A 21,321-nucleotide genomic window follows, 5' to 3' on the forward strand; every position below is an offset into this window, starting at 1 on the left:
AATGTAGGACTTGAATTGTGAGATCATGACCTGAGCCCAAATCAAGAGCTGGACTCTTAACTGACTTGAGCCACCCAGGTGCCCCGTCATGACCAGCATTTTGAAGAGAGAGAGAAAGAAGGAGACGGAGAGGGAGAGAAAAGGGGGGGGGGAGAGAGAGAGAGAGAGAGAATAGGACAGAAGGAAAGGACAAATATTTTTAAAATGTCTCACTGCATTGCCCATTGTAAGAGTATTTATTTTTGAAACTCTGCTTTGCTTTCATGGGTGTGCAAGTGTGTACTGGATCGCAACATAAAATACATTTCTTTCCGTGCATCGCTGTCAGAAAAGCTTTAAAACCATTGGCCTATATCCTAGATGATGCTAGGACAAAGGTCAAGCAATCGGTGATCCCGGCAGCCCACCATTATTTCCTTCCCTTCTTTTGTGTGTTCCTGCCATTCCTGTGCAGATTCTCTCCAGCCAGACTTCTTGCTAATCATGTCATTAAGTATCATGACTGCATACGTGAGCAAGGACAATACAGTAAAGCCACTCCCCTTCATTAATTTTGTGTAAAGCCTACTGACATAGTTGTCATCATGGCATTGTTTTCTTTAATAATGCATTTTGATAGACAAGACTCAGAGCTGAAAGAGAGCTCTCCGTGTAATTTATCTCCCACCAGCTTTTAAATCAACTGAATTTAATTCTTCTCTAGAGCTTTGTTACTATGGGTTTAACAGAAAGCGTTGCTTTTGATTATTTGGAAGACTTGAGTTAGAAGTCAGATAATCCAAGTTCTGGCAGAAATTCTTTTGTCACAGGCACTGACTGTAGTACTTTGGGGGCAGATCAGGAAATATCTCCTAGTGCGGTTCCCTCATACATAAAATGTGTGAGTTAAACTAGATGATTTCTAGTGTAACTGACAGCGCCAACTATGCCCACTTTTGTACAAAGTCTTGAAACCTGTAGGTGATAAAAGGTTCTCTTGGTTCTTTCTGCAAACCTCTCCATCTTGAAAAATATTGAATAAGCACATTTGAAGAATCCTCTTGCACAGTTACGAAAGCACATTTAAGAGTCTGTCGGGCTGTGAGGAAATGTTAAGGAAGGTTTTCACACTAAAAATTAACGATTATTTCCAAAATAGCAAAAAAATACTCTGTGGTAAGTTGTTCAAGCTATAAAAATAAACATTACATATTGTTTAAAATGTGTATGCACATATCATAATATGTAATGTTTTGTAAGCATACATTATACACTTATTTGCACATTCTAATCAGACATGAGTTGTTTTAACAACAGGTCTACCATAGAGAGGAAAAAAAATTGGAGGCCATTAAATCCCAAGCATTTAAATATGTAGCTTTCGTGGAAATCTACACAGCTTTCTTTCATCACCAGTGAGTGATGAGCAGAGCTGAGCATGAGAAGAATTTGGGCAATCAGACTTGATTCTTGTGGCCTGCAATAGACTAACCTAGGACACTTTTCACCTGTTTTTTTTTTTTTAAAAGCTATGAGAAATCATAAAGACTTGGTTGCCTAACTCCTGACAGTTCAAAGTTAGACATAAATTTTGTGTAATTTTTGATATGGGGATTTGTTTGTCTCTGGAAAGATGTCCCAAACAGTTGGGCAGGTAAGGGGGCTCAGGAGTTTAATCAAAATAAGAGTAGATTTCTGCCTGTGTGGTAAATGATTGCAAAGAAGGAAATCCTCTTAGCAAAGGGGAGGGAGTGGGACAGAAAAAGAAGTATAAGGAAGGAACTTGAGGAAATGCCCACGTTTATGGGCAGGAGGTTGTAGAGGGACCAATGAAAGAAAGAGGAAAGAATGATCCAGAAAAGAACATGGAAACATGTAACACCAGAAGCAAGGGGATAAACTAAGTAAAAAGGATAAGCTATGGAGCAGAGAGGATGATTGTTGGAAGGAAGACCTTAGATTTCGAGACAAATTAACCCAATGCTTCTTGAGACAAGTTTCAAAGGGTTAAGATGAAGTGAAGCTAGAGTGAGCAAGTGAAGACCATTATTTGAATGTCAACTGTCATTTCGGTTGGTTTTAAATGACAATCCCCACCCCCATCCTCCCATTTGAACACAGTCTTTTAGCTCATTACCAGATAGAAACACTTATTGGCAAACAGCTTGTTTCCAATATGTTAAAAGACTTTCACTCTTAATTTAACATTGTTAAAATATTTCCAAATTACCTGAATCATGAAATAGTCCAAATAAAACAAGGAAAGTGAAGGGAATAGAATGGGAATTATGAGTCCCAAATTTCTAAGTCCTCCTCACAGGACAGATGACACTCAAAAAGGGTTGTAAACCTTCCAAATTCTCAGGAAGCTCTCTGGGCCGCAGGCTGTACAGAAAGTGTCAAGAAACTTGCCTTTGTAGAGGCTAGCTTACTTTGGAGAATATCAAATTAATGCTGTTGGCAGCAGGCTCTAACATGTTTTTCAATTATTTTGGTTCCTGTGGATAAATAACTAATATTGCCATGGCTGTTAGGACCCTCACTTACCGTGATTGGATTTTAATGTCTGGTGTACCCTTGCTTCTGTGTAATTTCACCAATTACTCAATCATATGCTATTTTGCTTACTTTATACAACACAGCACTGACTCATCATCCCTCTTAATATTAATATTCGATACAAGAAATGTGATAGCATGTTTGCGTGTGTTTTTATTTTGTCTTGTTTTGTTTTGCAATCTTGGCATAACTGAGTTCATTTGTTTCTTTCATGTACGCTGTACATCACATGCATTTATTTAGCTGCCCTGCCCATTGGTGGGCAAGATTAAGCAGCCACTTTCTATTTTGTGCATGAGCACTTGACTTGGTCTCACTTATTTCTGTAAGGCTAGCAGTATTAATAACAATTAGCACAGTAAATAAGTGCACTTTCTTTTCCCTCTGGCTCCGTAACATAAGGATTATTACTCTTGGTTACTATTGTTAGTTATCTTATTTTACATATAAAAAAAAAAAAAAGAACCAGAGATTAAGTGTCTTTTCCAAAGTCATGAAGCTGGTCAGTGGCAAGTCAGAAGTTAGAACCTCTTTAGTGCTGTAGTGCTGTTGCAGATCATCCGATTCTCTGAAAGGAAGCTAGAGAAATCCAAAGGAAAGGAAAAAGCAAAAGCCATCATAGGCTCTAACCCTAGTTGATTTTTCCCTTATCTGATCCAAGCGTGAGTGATGCCAGTCAAACCAACTCACAATCCTCGCAGGGAGGTTGCCGAAAAGGCCTCTGCCTCGCAGGTGTCAGTGAGCACCTTATGGCATTCAGACGCAGGAAGATAGACACGGGGCAGTGTGTTTTTGCCTTTCTCCACTTAATGCTGTGTGACTTGTACAAACTGCATACCTCTCTGTGTCTCAGGAAAATTATTGTTTTATCATTTATATAATATTTCATTTATTATAAAAATAAGGATGACCTTAGGAGTTGCCCTTTGAAGGGCTGCTGAGACATTCAAAAGGGTTCATTGTAATGAAGGATGTGGAGCAATGGGTGACACTGAGTAAATAATAAATGGAACTTTGTACTATAATTTAATGTGTGCTATAAGTACTTATAAGCCAATTAAGGAAATAATATGTCTGAAGATCACTCACTTCTTCCAGTCCCCAGAAAAAAAGAACACTCGTATTTGGAATGATAAAGTATAGTACGGAGAACTAACATCTTTTAGGAAATGTTTGCATAGGTCCACTATTTTAAGAAATCGATACTCCTAATTGTGATGTTCTGATGTTTTGTCACTTAATGTACTTATTTCCTCATTCATTTTATTTGTTTGTTTTAGACAGGGTGCAGCAATTAAAATATGTACAATTATGAAATATGTAACTTTCCTATCTACCAATTAAGTAGAATCAACCAATTAAATTAGGCACTGTAATATATTTAAAAGGATAACTGATGTACATTTGTCCCTTTCATCTGTGAAGGAGAGAGAAGAAATGGGGTTTTCAAAAATGTACTACTTTTGTGCTTTTTTTCTGATTTTATTTCTACATTTCTTATTTGGAGCACATAGCTAAGTCTAAACTAGTATTAAGATTCCACAAATATAGTCTGTTATACAGGTTCAGTGGTTGTGGAATCAGTGTTGAAATAATAATTCTGTTTTTTAGTGCTATCTAAACTAATTACTTGAGTTAAAATACAGCATTTTAGGTCTGACATTGGAATCCCTCTGCCTGAAAGTTTCATCGGATTCAATTTGCCATTACAAGGACAGGGATTTACGGGATGAGCTCTCCCTAAGGACATCTGATTCGATGTTGGTGTCATTCATAGCCTTCCTTCATTGGTTTGAACCCAGAAATATGGGCAGTAACCCAAAGTTACTAGCATGAGAGCCTTGTTCGGAAACCACTACTTAACATATTTGGGTGGTGACTTTTCTTCCTGTGGACAGATGTTCCTATCAAAAAAATCTCCCATATTTTGTATCAGTTGACCTCTTCATTTGGGAGAATGGTTTATATTTGTCCTTAAAAAAAAAAAGAAAAAACAATTAGAGAAAAAATATGTTGCTGTCCTCTAGTTCCTGGCAAGAGAGGACAGAGGAGAAAAAGGAAATTAACCTTTGCTTACCTTCCATGATAATACTAAATTTTCATTATGCATTGCATATTTAATCTTTCTATTATCTTAAACCAATCCTACACAATGCAAAAATCGATCCTTAACTGGTATTAATTTTGCCTCCTTTTGGGTGCTGTTTCAAAATTATTTTTAAAAAAACGACTCAGTAAGAGTCACAGGCAGACACAGATAGTGCATAAATCTTTTCAATTATTAGATAAATGACTAGGGGCAGCTTTATATTCTTTTTATAGATGAGTGCAAGTAACAAGGGGTCTAACGAAGGAAAATGAGTTTAAAGGGCAATGAAGAAATCACAGACAGAAAAAAGATTGTATTTCATTTTGATGTTGTATCAATATCAAAGAATGAACAGCTAGAAAATAGTGGCTCACAAATGGTAAACATGTTGAGTATTATAAAAGACTTCTACAGTTTAACAATTATCTTAATATCCATTTAAAGTGATTGGGCAGGAAAAAGAAGAGGAAGTGGCAACATTCCTCCTGAATAGAATACACCAGTTACCCTTCTATTACATTGCTTTCTCTGCTTTAAAAACTATAAGATTTGAAACATCCTGGGAGGAGTTTGCATTGGAGGGATTTACTAAAGGAGACTCTGGTAGGGTCAAAGTCACAGCTGGAGTGAGTTTAAGTACCCTCGTCCCTTGCTCTCTCCTCTAGCACAAAAATAAAATGATGGATGCTCCTACATAGATTATCATTAGAATACTTTTGTTGCTATTCACGAGGTCACCTTTCACTGGTAAGGACTTATCAATTCTCTATTATTCACAGTGAAAGAAAAGGAACCTTATTGTAGATTGCTTCAAAATCTTTTATTTTGGAAAGTTTAAATTTTAAAAATGATTTGCTTTCCTGATTGTACTTAGCATCAGGTGATGTCTAGAAAATAACTGCAGATATTTATTCTCTAGCAGGAGAAAGTTGGGCTGGGATTTAAAAAAAAAAAAAAGTCATGGGTAATTTCAAAAAGTGAAGTGATCACCCACAGCAAGTAGACCATCCAACTTATGTATAGTTTATTTAGATGAGCACTTTCATGAATATTTATACAGATAAATACATGTGGCACTTTTATTAAAGAAAATGCAATACACAAATATTAGCGCTCTCTAACCAACTCCCTCAAGCTTCTGTTTCAATGTGTTTCAAGCATTCTTTTTTCACAGCATGACTTCATCTAAACTTATCCAAATGTCCAAGTTATACGAGAAAATTATGGGATCAGAATTTATGTTAAACCAGTTTTCAGCTCCTTTTTAGAGACACGTGCCAGGAAGCTTATTTACATTTAAAATGTAATTATGTTTCATGTTCTACTCATAACTTTTAAAAATATTTCAAAATCCAATAGCACTGCATTCAAATTAATCCGTCTCCAAAAGACAAAGTAGGGGGTAAAGAAGACTAAAAAAAGCAATTACAAGCACAAATCCAAAGGTTTTCCACTTGAAAAAAAAATGAATTGCAAAGGTAAATTGATATTTTAAGTTGCTTTTTTTATTTGTTCTTAACATGGCCTATAAAAATTGATTACTTCAAACTCCAGAGGTGATGTCGAGCAGCAGTGTACTTATTCAGAATATATGTATCCACATGATATAAAAGATTTTGTTTAAAATTATTTTTAATTTAAAACATTTGCAATCACCTCTTTAGAAAGTGAAATATCTTGACATATATATACGTTAGTAACAGTTCACAAGTTTATTTATCCCATAAACATATACACTATCTTTTAAAACTCATAAGCAATAGAAAACGAAAACTGAAGTTAAAACATAAATGCGAATAATTCAACAAAATCATTTTTGTTACTTCTGTGTCAATCACTTGAATACTGCCATATTCAATTTTCTAGGTCATTTCCCATCATAACTCATAACTGTCTTTGAAAGCAAATCTAAAAATGAGAATCGTAACGCCTCTGGAGAACAGTATATTCTCTTTCTGACCTCTCTAAATCTTTCCGGAAATTCAACGGCATCTTTTCCAGTAATGATCTGCAAATAATCCTTCGTGCCTATAGAATAAATAGAATTCCTATAAATAAGATTTTTTTTCTTCATATGAAAACAGACTACGTCTAACCAAGAAAACCTTGGGGCCCTTTTGTGTCTCATTTTCACTTTTGTAGGTTAAGGAATTATAAAATTCCTTCATTAATTTATTCTGCAATGGCAAGAAAATTTTTATTTTAATCCTCTATTCTGAAAGTAAATAAAAAATTATTCACATTTTACCTAAAGAAAAGAAGACCAAAAACTAAGTTCTAATAAACCTGCCTGAATTTGCATCCTACAGTTTCCTCTTCCTGTATCTCTGAAACACATACATTTCAACATCATTAATCAAGATTGGAGGAGGGAGAGAAGACCAAATTATTGGGCCTCAGGATGACACTACATCATTAGCGAGTTTGATCAGCTGGCACTTAACTCCCAATCTTCTCAATCAATCCTATTTTTCTATTTTGCTGGGTAAAAATTTAGCTCAGCTACGCTTCAATTCTACATTATTTTTCTCTATGGCATCTTTCTGTTTGAACAAGTCTTCTTCTTGCATTCTATTATTGAAAGTGAGAGTATGAAGAATTTTAGAAACCACATAACTAGTAGATTAAAGAAGGTAAAGAGACCCATAAGTATTCAAAGAATTCCTCCTTCTACTTCAAAGAAGTTAGATTTTTCTCTTTGTTTCTTCGTAATAGCATACGTTTTTAGATCGCCCACTAAACAAATGAGAAGCCAGAAAATAACAAGAAATAATCTTCTCATTTTCCACCTACTTTAATTCAAGTGTGTTGTATCTTATGTTACCACTATCTCTTATAAATTACAATTTTCTAACAAACCTAACATCAAAGTATGAGGGTATGGTATTATAGTTAAGTAAATATAATGAAATTTATTCCCCAGAACCACTAAGTTATGGAGAGTATTTAAGAAATTCAAGAAAGAAAGGAAGAATGGAAGGAAGGAAGAGAAGAAAGAAAGAAAATTAAACTTATTTATAGAAACAAATTAATTTTCCATTTAAAGACATCCACATGGAGTTGCAACCTCTTTAAAAGAGCAGATATTTGGACAGAGCAAAATAAGCATAGCAAAACATCAGGCATAAGCTAGATTGTGGGCTGCACCCCTCATTTTAGTCCATGGCTAATGACAGTTCTGACATAACTGATAATTTGATTCAGGAACATCAAGTGTTGGGGCCCAGTGGCGACGGAAACAGAAAGTCTCTTACAGAAACTCACAGAATGTACATGGATTAGAATCAAAAGGAACCTTAAAAGATCATTGGGTCCATCCCTCTGTCCTTGGCTGAACTAGACATCTAGCTGTCTTCAGCAACTGATAACATGGAATTTGAGGTCAGTAGCATTAGAGAAAAGTCTTATGATTTGGATTGATAGCATCTTCTCCTTCTAAATTTTGCTTCATATCATGATGGATATCTAAGGAAATGTTAAGTCCATTACTATCGAAAGTGTCAGAGTGTTTCAGAGGGAAAAGTAAAAGGAAACGGTCACATAAGTGTGGAGGTATGTGCAACACATGCGACAATGTGCAAAGAATATGTATGCATGTAATGTGTATGCATGTAGTATGCATGCATATGTAGAGTTTATTTCCCGTGAGATTTAAAAAAAAATCCTGTGATTGTAGACTTTGTATTGCTTTGAGAAGCTAGCTGAAAATGTTTGTCATTTCAAAGCCTAGGAAGCATTCTGGAACTGCAAACCTACAAAAACCGTCCCCGTGAGAGGGCAGTAGGGGACCAAACGTGGGCCAACTTTTTCCTTGCTGTCCATCCAGGACTGGCCCTTTCTCTCAACTTCAGCCTGTCGCCTGCCTAGCGGCAGGGGCAGGGACAGTGGAGGCCACCAAGAGCGTGCACAGCTGGTGCCGCCAGGTCCTCCAATGGAACAAGGAAACCCAGGATCTGTGGGGCAATGAGCCGTTTTCACGGGTTGACAGTTGTGCTGAGAGGTGCGTGTGCTGTTTGGCATACTGGCTTTCGGTTTTGGCTTCCTACAAAAGGAGCAGAAAGGGGGAGCTGTCGTGGTTCCCAGTGCCCACAAGGCCCCCTCTCCTGGCCGTTGCGCGCTGGCCACAGCGGGCGTCGCGTGTGCACGCTAGTTTTGTTTGTGAATATTTGCGTAACTCTTTGCAAGCGACTGTCAATGTGTCTGTGTGACACCGAGACAGACGCCCGCGAAAAGGTCCCGCTTGCAAAAATGCCGCCGGCGTCCACTTTGCTATGTCGCTGGCACCTTGGTTGCGCCCGCGTTACGCGATACTGTCAATGTCGCTTCATCATTTTGCTGCCTCCTGGATGATTTATTTACAACGCTAGAGAATTGAGAAATGGGTTGTCTATTGAGGCTTTCTGTCTGTGACCTCACTTCTTTGAAGGAAGAAAGTGGTTGGGAGGGAAGCAAAACCTGAAAGGGGGTGAATTCCCCCTCCAGATTGTAAAATGTAATGGTTAAGGGACCAGGACCTGGACCCAGACTATTTGGATTGGAATCCCACTCTGCCACTCAACACTAGCTTGTGTGCCTTGGGCAAATTGCCTAATCACCCCTTAACTCAATTTCTTCGTTTGCATAATGGGGGAAGTAACAGCGCCTAGCTCACAGGGTCGTGAAGACTAAATACAGGTAAACGCTTAGAACAGTGCCTGACACATATTAGTTGCTGTGTATTAGCTGCTATTAACATGATCATCAGCATTGCTATGTTAAATTTGGAGGACCATCCCCCACCCTTACGCACTGGATCTTGACCATGCTCACGTCCCAAAGCAAAAATGAGAGAACCTTAACCCACCCGGTCCGCAGCGTCCCGCACCAGCCGCCACCAGCCACCCCCGCCCGCGATGATCTGCTTCCGGGAACCCCTCCCGAGCAGCGGTGCGCGCACACCTGCGGACGCACTTGAAAGGTTGAGGCGTGCAAAGGCCAACGACGCGCTCAAGAGCGCTGGTCCCCATCGCTCTTGGCTGTAGAGTGTATTTGGAGTGTTTTCCTACCTGCCCCAGGTTTTTGCCCTTCTTACTGCCGCCGAAAGCCAGTCCTGGGTATGTGCCCGCTGATCGATTGGCGGCCTGGGCAGGCGTCTCCCCGCCCAGAGAGGACTTGATGGAGTTGAGTTTGGCCCGCGAGCTGCCGAGCTGTGAGCTCTCCACCATCAGCACCGCGGCCAGTAGGAGCAGACATCGGGACGAGTCCTTGCCCCGCATCAGCGCGGCCATTTCCTGGCGAGGGGTCCCCGGGGAGGCGCAAAGCCCGGAGGGGCGCGGATGCGAGGGGAGGGAGGACCCCAACACCTGGCCCCTCGCTCAGGGTGAGGGGGGTGGCAGGCTCTGTTCCCCCAACCCCACTTGGCTCCGGGGGCCCAGCACCGTGTGAATTCAGTCTCACGCTTCAGACCAGGAGCGAGAGCGACCAAAGCCAGACCCGCTTCTCCGGCAGGGCAGGAAGTACTGCGGTAACTGGAAGCAGTCAAAGGCGAGGAGTCCTCTCGCCAAGGAGGCGTGACCCGAGGTGCAAGAAGCCCCAGCCCCACAGACCGCACCGCTCCAGAGGCTCCGTGCCCCGCACCTCCGTGGCCCCGCCGGGTCTCCGCGGTCCGATCGTCCTGTTAACTCCTCCGCAGGTCCACACCACACCTCTTCTCCTGCGGCCTCAGTTGCTTTTTTCTCCTCGTTGCCTTCCTTACTACCCTTTAAGTCTCCACCTTTGCAGGACACAGTGTTAGCGGGCGCTCTAATGGGGGGTCAAGCAAGCTCCGGACGTGACCGCGGGGGTCTCCGGCGAGCGGAGGGCTCCCNCTCGCCCCCTCGCCCCCCTCCCACACCCCTCTCCATGTTGCAACAGTCGAGAAAATGGGATTCATTCCCAGAGGAACGTGAGGTCTCCTCATTCCTGACCACAGCTCCAGAGGGTGGAAAGGCCGTTGGAGACAGACGGGGGGCAGCGGTGGACGCGGAGAGGGGCAGGTTTCCACCGCCCTTGGGGACCGCCAGCACCCTTCTTTAAGTTTCCCAACTCGTCTCCAGCGCTTGCCTCCTACAGGGCACCAGAAATGCCCCACAGAAGACGTAGAGAAGTGAGCACCTGGGCGTTAATGCTGTGCTCTGTGGACGCTCAAACGCTCAAGTTGGGTTTTAGTTTTTGCCTCCTAGGAGGTGTGTGAGGCTGAGCTATGCTGTGCCGGGCGTACCCAACTGACATGGATGGGGGCTTTGGAACTGGGGAGAAGAGGAGCAGAGAAAGGGGAAAGATGTTCCTATTCTTTCACCCGAGAGACATTTGGGACTTCCCAGCGTCTGCCTTTTGCACCCCCGGAACCCCAGGACCCCACCACACACGCAGCGTACGTTTACGTCTCTGCGGGACTGGGAGGAATGGGGTGCCCTGAATCCGCTCCAAGGGTTTCAATCTCACAGCTCTACCCGGCATCTTTACCGTGCTAGGCAGCTGCCCCCTTTGCAAAAAGGAAATCCCAAACTGAAATGAACGGAGGTCCTGCCTTCCTCGGTTTCCAGCTTCCCAGCTTCTGGGAATTCCATGGGAAGCCTTTCCGTCCAGTCCCCAAGGCTCCCTAGGTCCGGTTTGCTTCTGAGAAGGTCTAAGGAAGCTTTGAGAGGGGCAGGGGCGCGCAGCACGCGGCGCTTGGGGGCGCCAGCGGTAGCTGCCTGCGAGGCGCGGAAGTTTGCAGGAGACAAGCCGTCCCCGCAAGCTCGGGGCTCTGGTTTGGAGCGGTTTGGCGGTTAAACGCCCATGTTTCTATTGCGATGAGAAGGCTTGTTTGGGGAGTTGTTGTATTTGTCCATCTCAGGCTCTAACGCCTGCGCGCGGAGAAATTGAGGCTGCGAGCACAGCTTGGCAGCTAAAAGCTAGGAAAGGAGGCTGATCTCCGAACTGCACTCTAGGTCTGATCTGCGTTCCCGATCCTAACAGGATTCCTGATCCTAACGCACACCAGCGCCTGCAGGAGTTTGCATTCGACACGTCGCTACGTGAGAACCTTAGTGACTCTTTTCCCCGAGTTCCGGTCCTCGAGGACCGAGTTCCAAAGTGTGAATTTATGGCTGGGGTCTCCCAGACAGCACCAGCCTTACTGTTTCTCTGCTCTGATCTGTGAGTCTGTCTGGCGTGGAATTCTTGGTTTTCAGATTTTTTTTTTAAACACAAGCAAAGAGTCATTTAAACTTGAGGAACCCTCTGGAATCTTTTCTTATCTTTGAACTGGCTTTGCGTTTCCTTAGAGATTTTCGCATTCATTTTTTTCCCACTTTTTAAAAATATGCCTAGGAATTTATTTGTAAGGACAAAGGATGCATTACAGGCATTGGTGGAGGCCGAAGAAACGGATTCATACGGTATTAATGCGTAATTGGAATTCGGTGTTTACACCTTAACAAAGGTGTATCTTTTGCCTGCTTTGTGATATGCCAATCAGGAAACATAAGAGAAGTGGAGAAATTTAAGTTAGGAGTCTGTTGGTTGGGAATTTTTCAAGAGTCTGTTAGAGCAAAGGAAAAGACAAAAGAGAGCTAAATAATGTGAGCAAGAAATCACTCTACATCATCCATTTGAAGGTTGCAAATATCCATCATCTGCTAAAGAGGGAACACATGTATCAAGAAAAAATTTGGAGATACTTAGCCTGTTTCTGTCAGTTCCCTCTTTCCTTACCTCCAACCAAAGTAAGATCCCACATGGTCATCCTAACTCTTGTCAATGGACCTGCCAAAAAGAAAATAATGTGAAGCTCAACTTATTTACTCTCAAGAAACCCCTCAACTCTGGGTATCATGATAGAGATTATCTCAGGGATTTACATGATTATCTACAAGCTCCAAAAGGAAATTTTTACAAATCAAAGTTAAAAATCAAGTTCACATTTGGTGCACAAACATTTCCCCCTATACACCAAACTAAATCACACAATGGATCAAATGCTACAACAGACACAATTACACCTTAGGCTAAACAGGGGGTAAAAAGTAATTGTATTCATGATCCAAGTGCTCTCTTTAAATTGTATAACGGACAGAAGAGACAGACACACATAACCCACATGTAGACAAGTACATATACATACACAAAATCAACTAACTGCAAATAAACATAATCCTTTGGATTACTGTCATAATCACACATGTGTTTTCTTGTGTGTGTTTTCATAAGTATGAAGATACAAGTTTCATATTCTACTTGGAAAAACGGATTTTTTAATGCATTTTGCAATAACATCATTAGGGAGTAAATATATAAAAGCAGCACTGTACAGAAGTAAGGATAGAGTTTTCTTATGTGGAAGAAAGTGCCTCTCTGAGCACTTTCTCCTTTGGCTATATTTTCCCTCCTCTCTCTGTTCCTCCAGTCATTTTGGTTCCATTGAAAAAGAACTGTCTCAGTAGTTGTTTCTGGATCCTGGTTTCCTTCTGACTACTAAGCCCCAAGGTGAGCTAAGTGCATATACATCATTGCCTTATTCATGTTTTCTATCCCACTATCTCTCTCCCTGCATTGGGAATCACTTCCTACAGAAGTCTGTTTAGTGGTTGTTTGTGCATTCACTGCATATATTAAGCTTAAGTTCTTGAGAATACAAAGGTGCATAAGTCAGGGCCTTGGCTATGGAAAGGCCAAGTCCACAGTCCACTGTCAAGGCCTTGCCTCACTGAAATCTGCCTCTCGCCCCTCTCAAGAAGAACAGCCTTCCTCTGTTCCCATCTGCTACTGAATTCTGCCAATCTCAGCCCCTCATAGGGCATATGGAACTTCTGAACTGGAGTGAATTAATGTGCCTGTGGAAAGAAAAAAAAAAAGAGATGTCCTCCAGAGTCTTTTCTTTCTTCACAAGTTACGTGTACACTTTTATAGAGTACATAGAGAAAATAGTCCTACAGTGACACCAGTCATGGTCAATTTAGGTGGCTAAGAACCAAAATTTGGTATTATGGTAAATTTGGGAAAGGAGATTACATTTTAGTAAGCCCCACAGGACCTAGATCATCTTGTCTACACATATGGACATGACAGACATTTTCCTTATTGGATGTTAAAACATTTGGAAAATTGTGATTATGCGGGTTTCCTCTCTCCATTGTAAACAAAGCTACTTGGTTCTCTATTCTACTAGTACTCACACTTTGGATCTTATCACGTGAGAATTTCATGTTTCTTACTATGCCTAAGAAATAATAGTATCATGTGTTGCTGTCAATTGCATTTTAAATAATCTTCAGTAAACGTAAGTTAGCACTGGTATTGTGAACACTTTTTTGTGTGTTTATTGATAGGGCTAAATTGCAACCAGATATGAAAAATTTGTATCTCCTATTTGATCCCTGCCATAATTTTCAGTTATTAACTTTTCTACCTTGATCTGATGGACAACAGGACCTCCTAATGAGAAAAGGCCTCATCACTCCCATTTGAGTCACTTAGCTATACTTGACACCAACATGCACAAATGAAATGATTTAAGGGATTTCACCCTTAATGTGGATCAATCAAAAACACAATTGCTTAGCAAATGGCTTGTTTTTTGATCCTTGACCTACTAATCATCTTCTCAATACTTTATCTGCCACTTAAATGAAAGAGAATTATTGAACAGATACCTCCCCTAGCACCTGAACCCAACTAATAAAATGTGTGCAAACATTATAGTCAGAAACTCAAGTTGGCAAAACTCTACTGATTGTTGTTCATGTAAGTGACCTTAGGTGAAACTGAAATTAGAAACATTCTCCAAGTATTTAACACCATGCCTTTCTCTTTGTGATGCACAATTTCTGCTGGTTCCGTACACTGCAGATCCTTCCTGGTGGTCCACTTCCTCCCACTGCTGAATTCTGGCAGGCTGTTTTCAAGATTCTTCTTTGGAAACTACTACGCTTGGCTGTGAAAGGGAAACGTTTAACTCTTAAGAGAGGTTCGCTACAAGGAATCTCATCTTGATGAGCAAGAAAACAAACAGCTTCTCAGTAATCTGGACAAGTGGCTTCCAAACTCTGTTCCTTAGGTCTTCAGGGTTCTAGAGAAGTCCCACAAGGAAGTTAAAGCTGCTGTATTTTTGATAGGGAAGGGATCCAGGAACATGACTTTTTAAATGCCAACTTTTGTTATTGTTTTTATTTAGGAGAGAGATGTGTTAGTTGATTGGTTGGTTTTAATCAACTGTTAAGTGCTAAGATTTGGAAGCCACAGTGAATTAGGTAATATATTCTATGAGCCCTCAACCTGCCAAGAACAAGATGGATTGATTTCTACCCTGTTATTATTACAGATTATTTCCAAAATAAACATTACTCAAACGGGGGAACTATTGAAAGTCTGCCAATTTATCCAGTCAGAAATGATTTGGTCACTTGAAGTAGAGAGTATTAAAAACTGGAAGGGTATGGTAGCTAATCCAGTCATGGGTCAATATGTTTGTTCCTGGTAGTTATCCGAACCTATGACTAATGACCATGGGAAACATTAACTATAAAATAAATTGTGGCACACATTGACAAATAATGTGAAAACTGTTTGCGAAAAATAAGGAAATAGGTTCCCAAGTGGCAATTTAAAATCTGTGTTTCAAGAATAACTAGCCTCAATAATAGGGAATGTAAATTGTGTTTGGTTTATTTTTGAATGATCATTTTGTCATGGATCCTACCTTTTGATACGGTAGGAATAGACTGCAATGATGAAAGACAATTTGAGGTATGAGAAGTCAAGTTATTAAACTACAGTCAGCTGAAGGAATGTGATAGGTAAATGGCTTGAAATATACAGTAGTAATAAAAATAATAATAAGCAAAATATATTAAATTCTTACTATGTGCCAGCTTGTTAAGTACTTTACATGATTATATCATTTACATGATCCCTTAGTTCATGCCTTTAAAACAATGTCCAATATTAAAATAATCACTGAGCAAACAGTAACTTGCAGCACAGGAGGCTCTCATTTTAGACTATAAAGCCCAGTTATGGCAACAATGTAGAGAACATCTAAAAGAAGAGAAACTTTCCTCATTGTGATAGAACTTAGCGCTGATTCCTCTGAAGGAGATGAGCTTTGTAAATGGCTACAAATAACATCAATTAACATAAATAGATGAATACATATATTGCAGCTTCATCTAATGTAGTAGAGCCTGTTGGAAACTGAGTGATCATTTAGCAGAGAACCAGAAAAGGTTCTCTGCTCTCAATTTAGATGGTATCTTATTTTGCTCTTAGTCTGCAGCTATAACAAAACAGCACAGACCGAGTGGCTTCAACAACAAATTTTATTTTCTCAAAGTTCTGGAGGCAAGAAGTCCGAGATCAAGCCATGGGTAGGCTTGGTTTCTCCTGAGGCCACTCTCCTTGGCTTGTAGGTAGCTACCTCCTCTGTGTCCTCACTTGCTGTCCCTTTCTGTCTTTGTCCAAATTTCCTCTTCTTATAAAGACATAAGTCAGACTGGATTAAGACCTACCCTAAAGACCTCATTTTAATTTAATGCCCTGTTTAAAGGCCTTATCTCCAAATGCAGTTACATTCTGAGGTACTGGGGGTTAGGGTTACAACATGTGAATTTGTGAGGGAAACATAATTCAGCCCTAACAGATGGATTTATAGACATAGTGTATATTAAGACATTTGAGGAAGGAGTAACATTTCTGGAACTCCACCAGAGTTCCTAAGCTTAATGTGGAAGATGTGTCATATATCCACTTAAAAATGATACCTAAATTTTTCCTATTACATTTTACCTCTGGCCTGTGTTAATGATATTAACTTCCTCACCTTCCTTCTGTGTGTGAATTATGGCTGAATATGAACCTATCTGACTGAGTTTGAATATGACTGTTGAGATTCCACTGGGGCCCTGAGAAAGAATACAAGCCATTTGCCAAGAAGATAAGGTCATTTTTACATTTAAAAACAGCACCTTGTTAATGAAAGATGGAAATAATAAAATACAGGAGTATATGATACAAAAATGAAATCATTGTAGATCAAAGAAAAAGGAAGTGGGAATCAAAAATGGATCAATCTAGCAATCAGCAAGTTGTTCTGTTACTAACTTAATTTGTCCATTTATTTAATTTGATTTGTTCCATTTATTCAGTAAATTAATAATCAGTTGGAATCACAGTGCCTTTAATTAATTCAAGGCAGTGCTAAATAGGTGGAAGCAGAGGGAATATCTAATTTCATTGAAACTGCTCATGAAATCATTTTTTAAATATATGTGCACTTTGACCATTTAGTTTTTAAGTTATCAAGAAATCTGACTCAGATTTAGTTCAGTTTTTGTTGTTGTTCTTTCTAAAATCCATAAGATGCTATTTTTGTTGTTAGTGTCAAGAATATATGTGCAGATTTTTATATACCTAAGATCGAATAAGATCTAGAACATAACAACTGTTTCCATGTTCTAAAATTGGGTTGGCCTTGTTCCCCAATGCCAATATTATAGTTTCACGAATAAGAAAATTAAATGTTCAAGTCTTTTATCAATTGGGCTTTTAGGTATCAAAATGTATTATATAAATATGATCTTAGCATGTAATAGAATTTTTCAAATTTTGAAAACTTTGTTCTACAATACTGAATATACTTCTTTCCTCCACTTACCACTGGAGCTAGCACTGGGGCCAGAGATATGCAAACTGAAACCCTTCCTAATGTGAAAAGACAAGATACAATTATAACTTCCTAAGTATTACTTTCAAGTTCATGGAATTATCTGATTTTCCTTCTATATGTTTGCATAATTCTAAGAGGTGATTCATTTAAAAAGCCCACAGTTGTAAGCTCTGATCAGAAGTTGTGCTTATTAAAATCTACCAATTTTCATTCTCTTTAGCCAAGCGTAGGCAGTCTAAGACTGTTAATTATAAGTTAATTTGTACACTATCTGCCACTCATTTGTAAAGCACTTTATGAATATAGCAGACATGATCATCTGCTTTTCTTTTTTCAGTGTCCATTTGATATTAAAATGCCTGTAAGGAAACCATTCTAAGTAAATCCATACAAATGGGGGATGAAAATTGCAATCCATCATGACATTATTCTCTGACAAAAGAAGAAATCCTGCCAACTGTTAGAAATGGGCTTTAAAACAAATTCATGATCTTACACAATTATTATTAGTCTGCAAGACTAAGAGAGGTCCAAGTTCATGCAGCAGAGGGCGGTAATACACATTTATCAATAGTAAGAAAGATGAAGAACTATTAAAAAAAATGAAGATTATTACAAAATAACTTTTCTGGAAAAAAATGTTTAAAGACGTTTCCTATACCAGTGTTTTTGAATTGAAGAGGCCTGACAATAGAGTTCATCTACTCTCCCCATGAAGATGTTGTAATACTTCTGAATCTTAGATTGTAAGGACTTAAAAAAAAAAAAAAAGTAAGATTTCCCTTATCCACTACACACAAGGAGCCATCTTTCTTTGTTAAGGTCAGTGCAGAGTTTGCCCATGTGGCAACAAAATCTACTTCCCAACCACTTAGAGACAAAGGCAGATAAACAATGTTGCAAATGTTCTAACGAATATGCAGAATGCATTGGAAATGAACCATACCATTTAAGGTTACTACCACTTTACTTTCAAACTATCTCTGGTGACTTGAAAAAAGTAAAACCAATAGGGCCACTGGGTGGCTCAGTCGGTTAACTGTCAGACTCTTGGTTTCAGACTCTTGGTTTTGGCTCAGGTCATGATCTCACAGTTTGTGAGTTTGAGTCCTGCGTAGGGCTCTGTGCTTACAGCACGAAGCCTGCTTGAGATTCTCTCTGCTCTCTCTCTGCCCCTCTCCTACTCTCTCTCTCAAAATAAAAAAATAAACTTTTTTTAATGCAACAAAATCTAAAGACCTCAGTTCTTACCCTTCCTTTAGCTTCCGTGACTGCCCACTACCATAACAATGTTTGCATCTTTTTTTTCCCCTGGCTCTTTAAAAGCTGCTTCAACAAGCTGCTTCCCTCTTCATTCACTCTGTCCTGACTTTGTCCCATGTTTCACTGCTTTCAATAAACATCAAATACAGCAGCGCCAACACAAGAGGTTAGTGTTACTCAAAAAGCCTATCATCAAAAATTTGAAGATAGAGTCTGGGAATACATGATGGCATAATTTTTAAATGCCTGCTATGCAAAACCAGGAAAAAGACACTGGGATAACAAAAACACAAACAAGCAAACAAACAAACACAACCACCACCATGACCACAACAACAACAAACCCCACAGATAACGTCTAGTGTAAAACAAGGCAATACGATGAGCGACCAAAATCACCAGTAGTTATAAGGCCCATATAATATTAGTGTCTGTGAAAAATGATGTTTAGGGAAAAATAGGAGGCTCTAAAAAAGAGAATCTTCAAGTCTTTCTCAAGTCCTCATTAGAAAGAACACAGCCAATCTGAAAGCAGTAGACATAACTGGATGGAATGGGTTCTGTAGGCTCCAGGTCAAAAAATCAAGTTCCTCAGTGAAGAAAATACTAGGGAAATAGAATCCAAATAGAGTAGGTCAGGAACAATGGGGACAAAAAGATAAAATGTAGATAAAAATGAGCAAAAGGAGGAAGTAGATATCTACAATATAAGGGCATTAAAAAAAAATCAGTTTATAAACACAATACAATGGGAGTGCTAGAGTAACATAGCTAGAAAATTTTTTCTGGTCCAACTCTCCCTCCAACAGCAAGAAAAACTTATGTAACTTAAAAATGGGCAATAAAAAAAGATTGTGGTCTAATCCTGTGTAAATTTAATACATGAAGAAAAGAGAATAAGGACTAGAATAACATCACTATAAGCATGCCAAAAAACAATTTCCAATAAACACATAAAATGGTAACCTCATCTTCTAAAATATGTTAAAGGAAATTTTAAAAATTTGATCCTATGAAAGAACATCATAAATCAGAATTAGAAAAACTCTAATATATGTTTCATGAAAAGGAAGATCTAGAAAAAAAGATGCAACGAGAAAAATATTTCAGAACTGAAGATTGAATTGGAAAGAACAAAAGAGCAACATATAATGCTTTAGGAGAAATATCAGATGACAAAGAGGGACATTTGATAAAAGAAATAGGGAAAGAGATAAAAAGAGTTCAAGAGAATGGTAAATATAGAAGATAGGAAAAGGAGATGCAAGAGGCTTATAACAGTTTTCCCCAAATAAGAAACCCACACAATGGAACAAAAACAACAACAAACCCACTAAACAAAATTATTTGAGAAAATGTTATAAGATAAAATGAACAAAATGAAAAAGACCTGAAATACACATCATAAAGTTACACAAGAGAAAGTCAACCCAGAATGGACAACACAATAACATGATTTAAACTATTGAACTTGTAAAAACATCCTTTGGCAGTAGGAAAAAGATTATGTCAATTTCAACAACTATGTTTTATGTGAGGATACAATTAGGTAAAATATTTAAGATAGTCAAAGAAAGAAAATGTGAACCAAGTGTGTTGAATCCAGCTAAACTAACTTTTGTATATCCAGGTTCCAGACAAAACAGTTTGTGAATCCAAGTAGTCAGAGAATATTATTACATAAAACTATCCTTAGGAATTTACCAAAAAATAAGATTTAGACAACCTCAATGATTGGGGAGACATTAAAAAAGGTCTAGTACTAAATATACAATTGCATATAAAATTACAACTACATGATTGTCTTCAGAGAGAGACAGTATTATACAATGGCTATATGCAGTAGCAAGTTATAAAAGGGAAAGGTGGAGGGAAAGAAAAAGAAAGATAACAGACCAATGTCCTTGTGAAAACTGATGTGAAAAAGTCTTAAAGTAATAATAAGCAAAACTCAATTGTCCTTTTAAACAATACACTTTGACTAAATGGGGTTTATTCAGAAATGAAAAGTTAGGAAATCCATTAATATGCTCTATCAGTATAATATAGTTAAAAAGAAAAATGATATGATCATTTCCATGGATTAGAAAAAACATTTGGCAACACCCAACTGACACAATTCATGTTAAAACTTCTTTTGCATTATACAATATAATTTATATTATATAATATATATCCATATATATCACAAAAGTTAGCATCTTTACTTAATAGAGAATCACTTGTTGCTCCAATAAGAAAGATAGAAATAAGACAGGAATGACCAGTCTTCACTGTTATTGAGCACTGTTATTGGTAATAGCCATTCCATTGAGCAAGAGAAATCAATTACAGCCCTAAAAACTTAAAAAGTTAAACCATTTCTATTTGCAGATAATGCAAGTATATATCTGGAAAATCCTCAAAACAAATTTACTAAAGAAGCAGTTTTTAATTTTAATATCCAACAATAAATATAATAATAATCATAATAGTCCTTACATATAACAAAAAAATCAGTTTGAAGTTATTACGGAAGAGAAGACCTCTTGTCAACTGCCAAAAACAAATAATACAATTCTTAGATATGAACGTAACCTGAAATGTACAAAATCGAAATGAAAACAACTAAAACTACTCCCAAAAATTAAAAAAAAAAAAACAGACTGAAGCAAATGAAAAGCTATGCAATATTTTTAGAACAGAAGACACAACACGATAAGATGCCAGTTATACTTGAATTAATTAATAAATTTAATATAATCTCAAAAAATATATCATGTTTCTT

The 21,321-nt window shown here is 38.6% G+C and overlaps 1 protein-coding gene across 1 annotated transcript in view; it reads right to left on the reverse strand.

The window, feature by feature from the left end:
* Window positions 1-10,468, reverse strand: part of DKK2 (dickkopf Wnt signaling pathway inhibitor 2) — a 102,225-nt gene extending 91,757 nt beyond the window's left edge. The window contains exon 1 of the mRNA XM_077778471.1: window positions 9,673-10,468. Within this exon, the coding sequence (XP_077634597.1) occupies window positions 9,673-9,894 (222 nt within the window). The 5' untranslated portion in view covers window positions 9,895-10,468. The remainder of the gene's footprint in view (window positions 1-9,672) is intronic.
* Window positions 10,469-21,321: the final 10,853 nt, after the last annotated feature.

Source organism: Crocuta crocuta, unplaced genomic scaffold (genome assembly GCF_008692635.1).
Source record: "Crocuta crocuta isolate KB4526 unplaced genomic scaffold, BGI_CrCroc_1.0 scaffold587, whole genome shotgun sequence".
Taxonomy (NCBI): domain Eukaryota; kingdom Metazoa; phylum Chordata; class Mammalia; order Carnivora; family Hyaenidae; genus Crocuta; species Crocuta crocuta.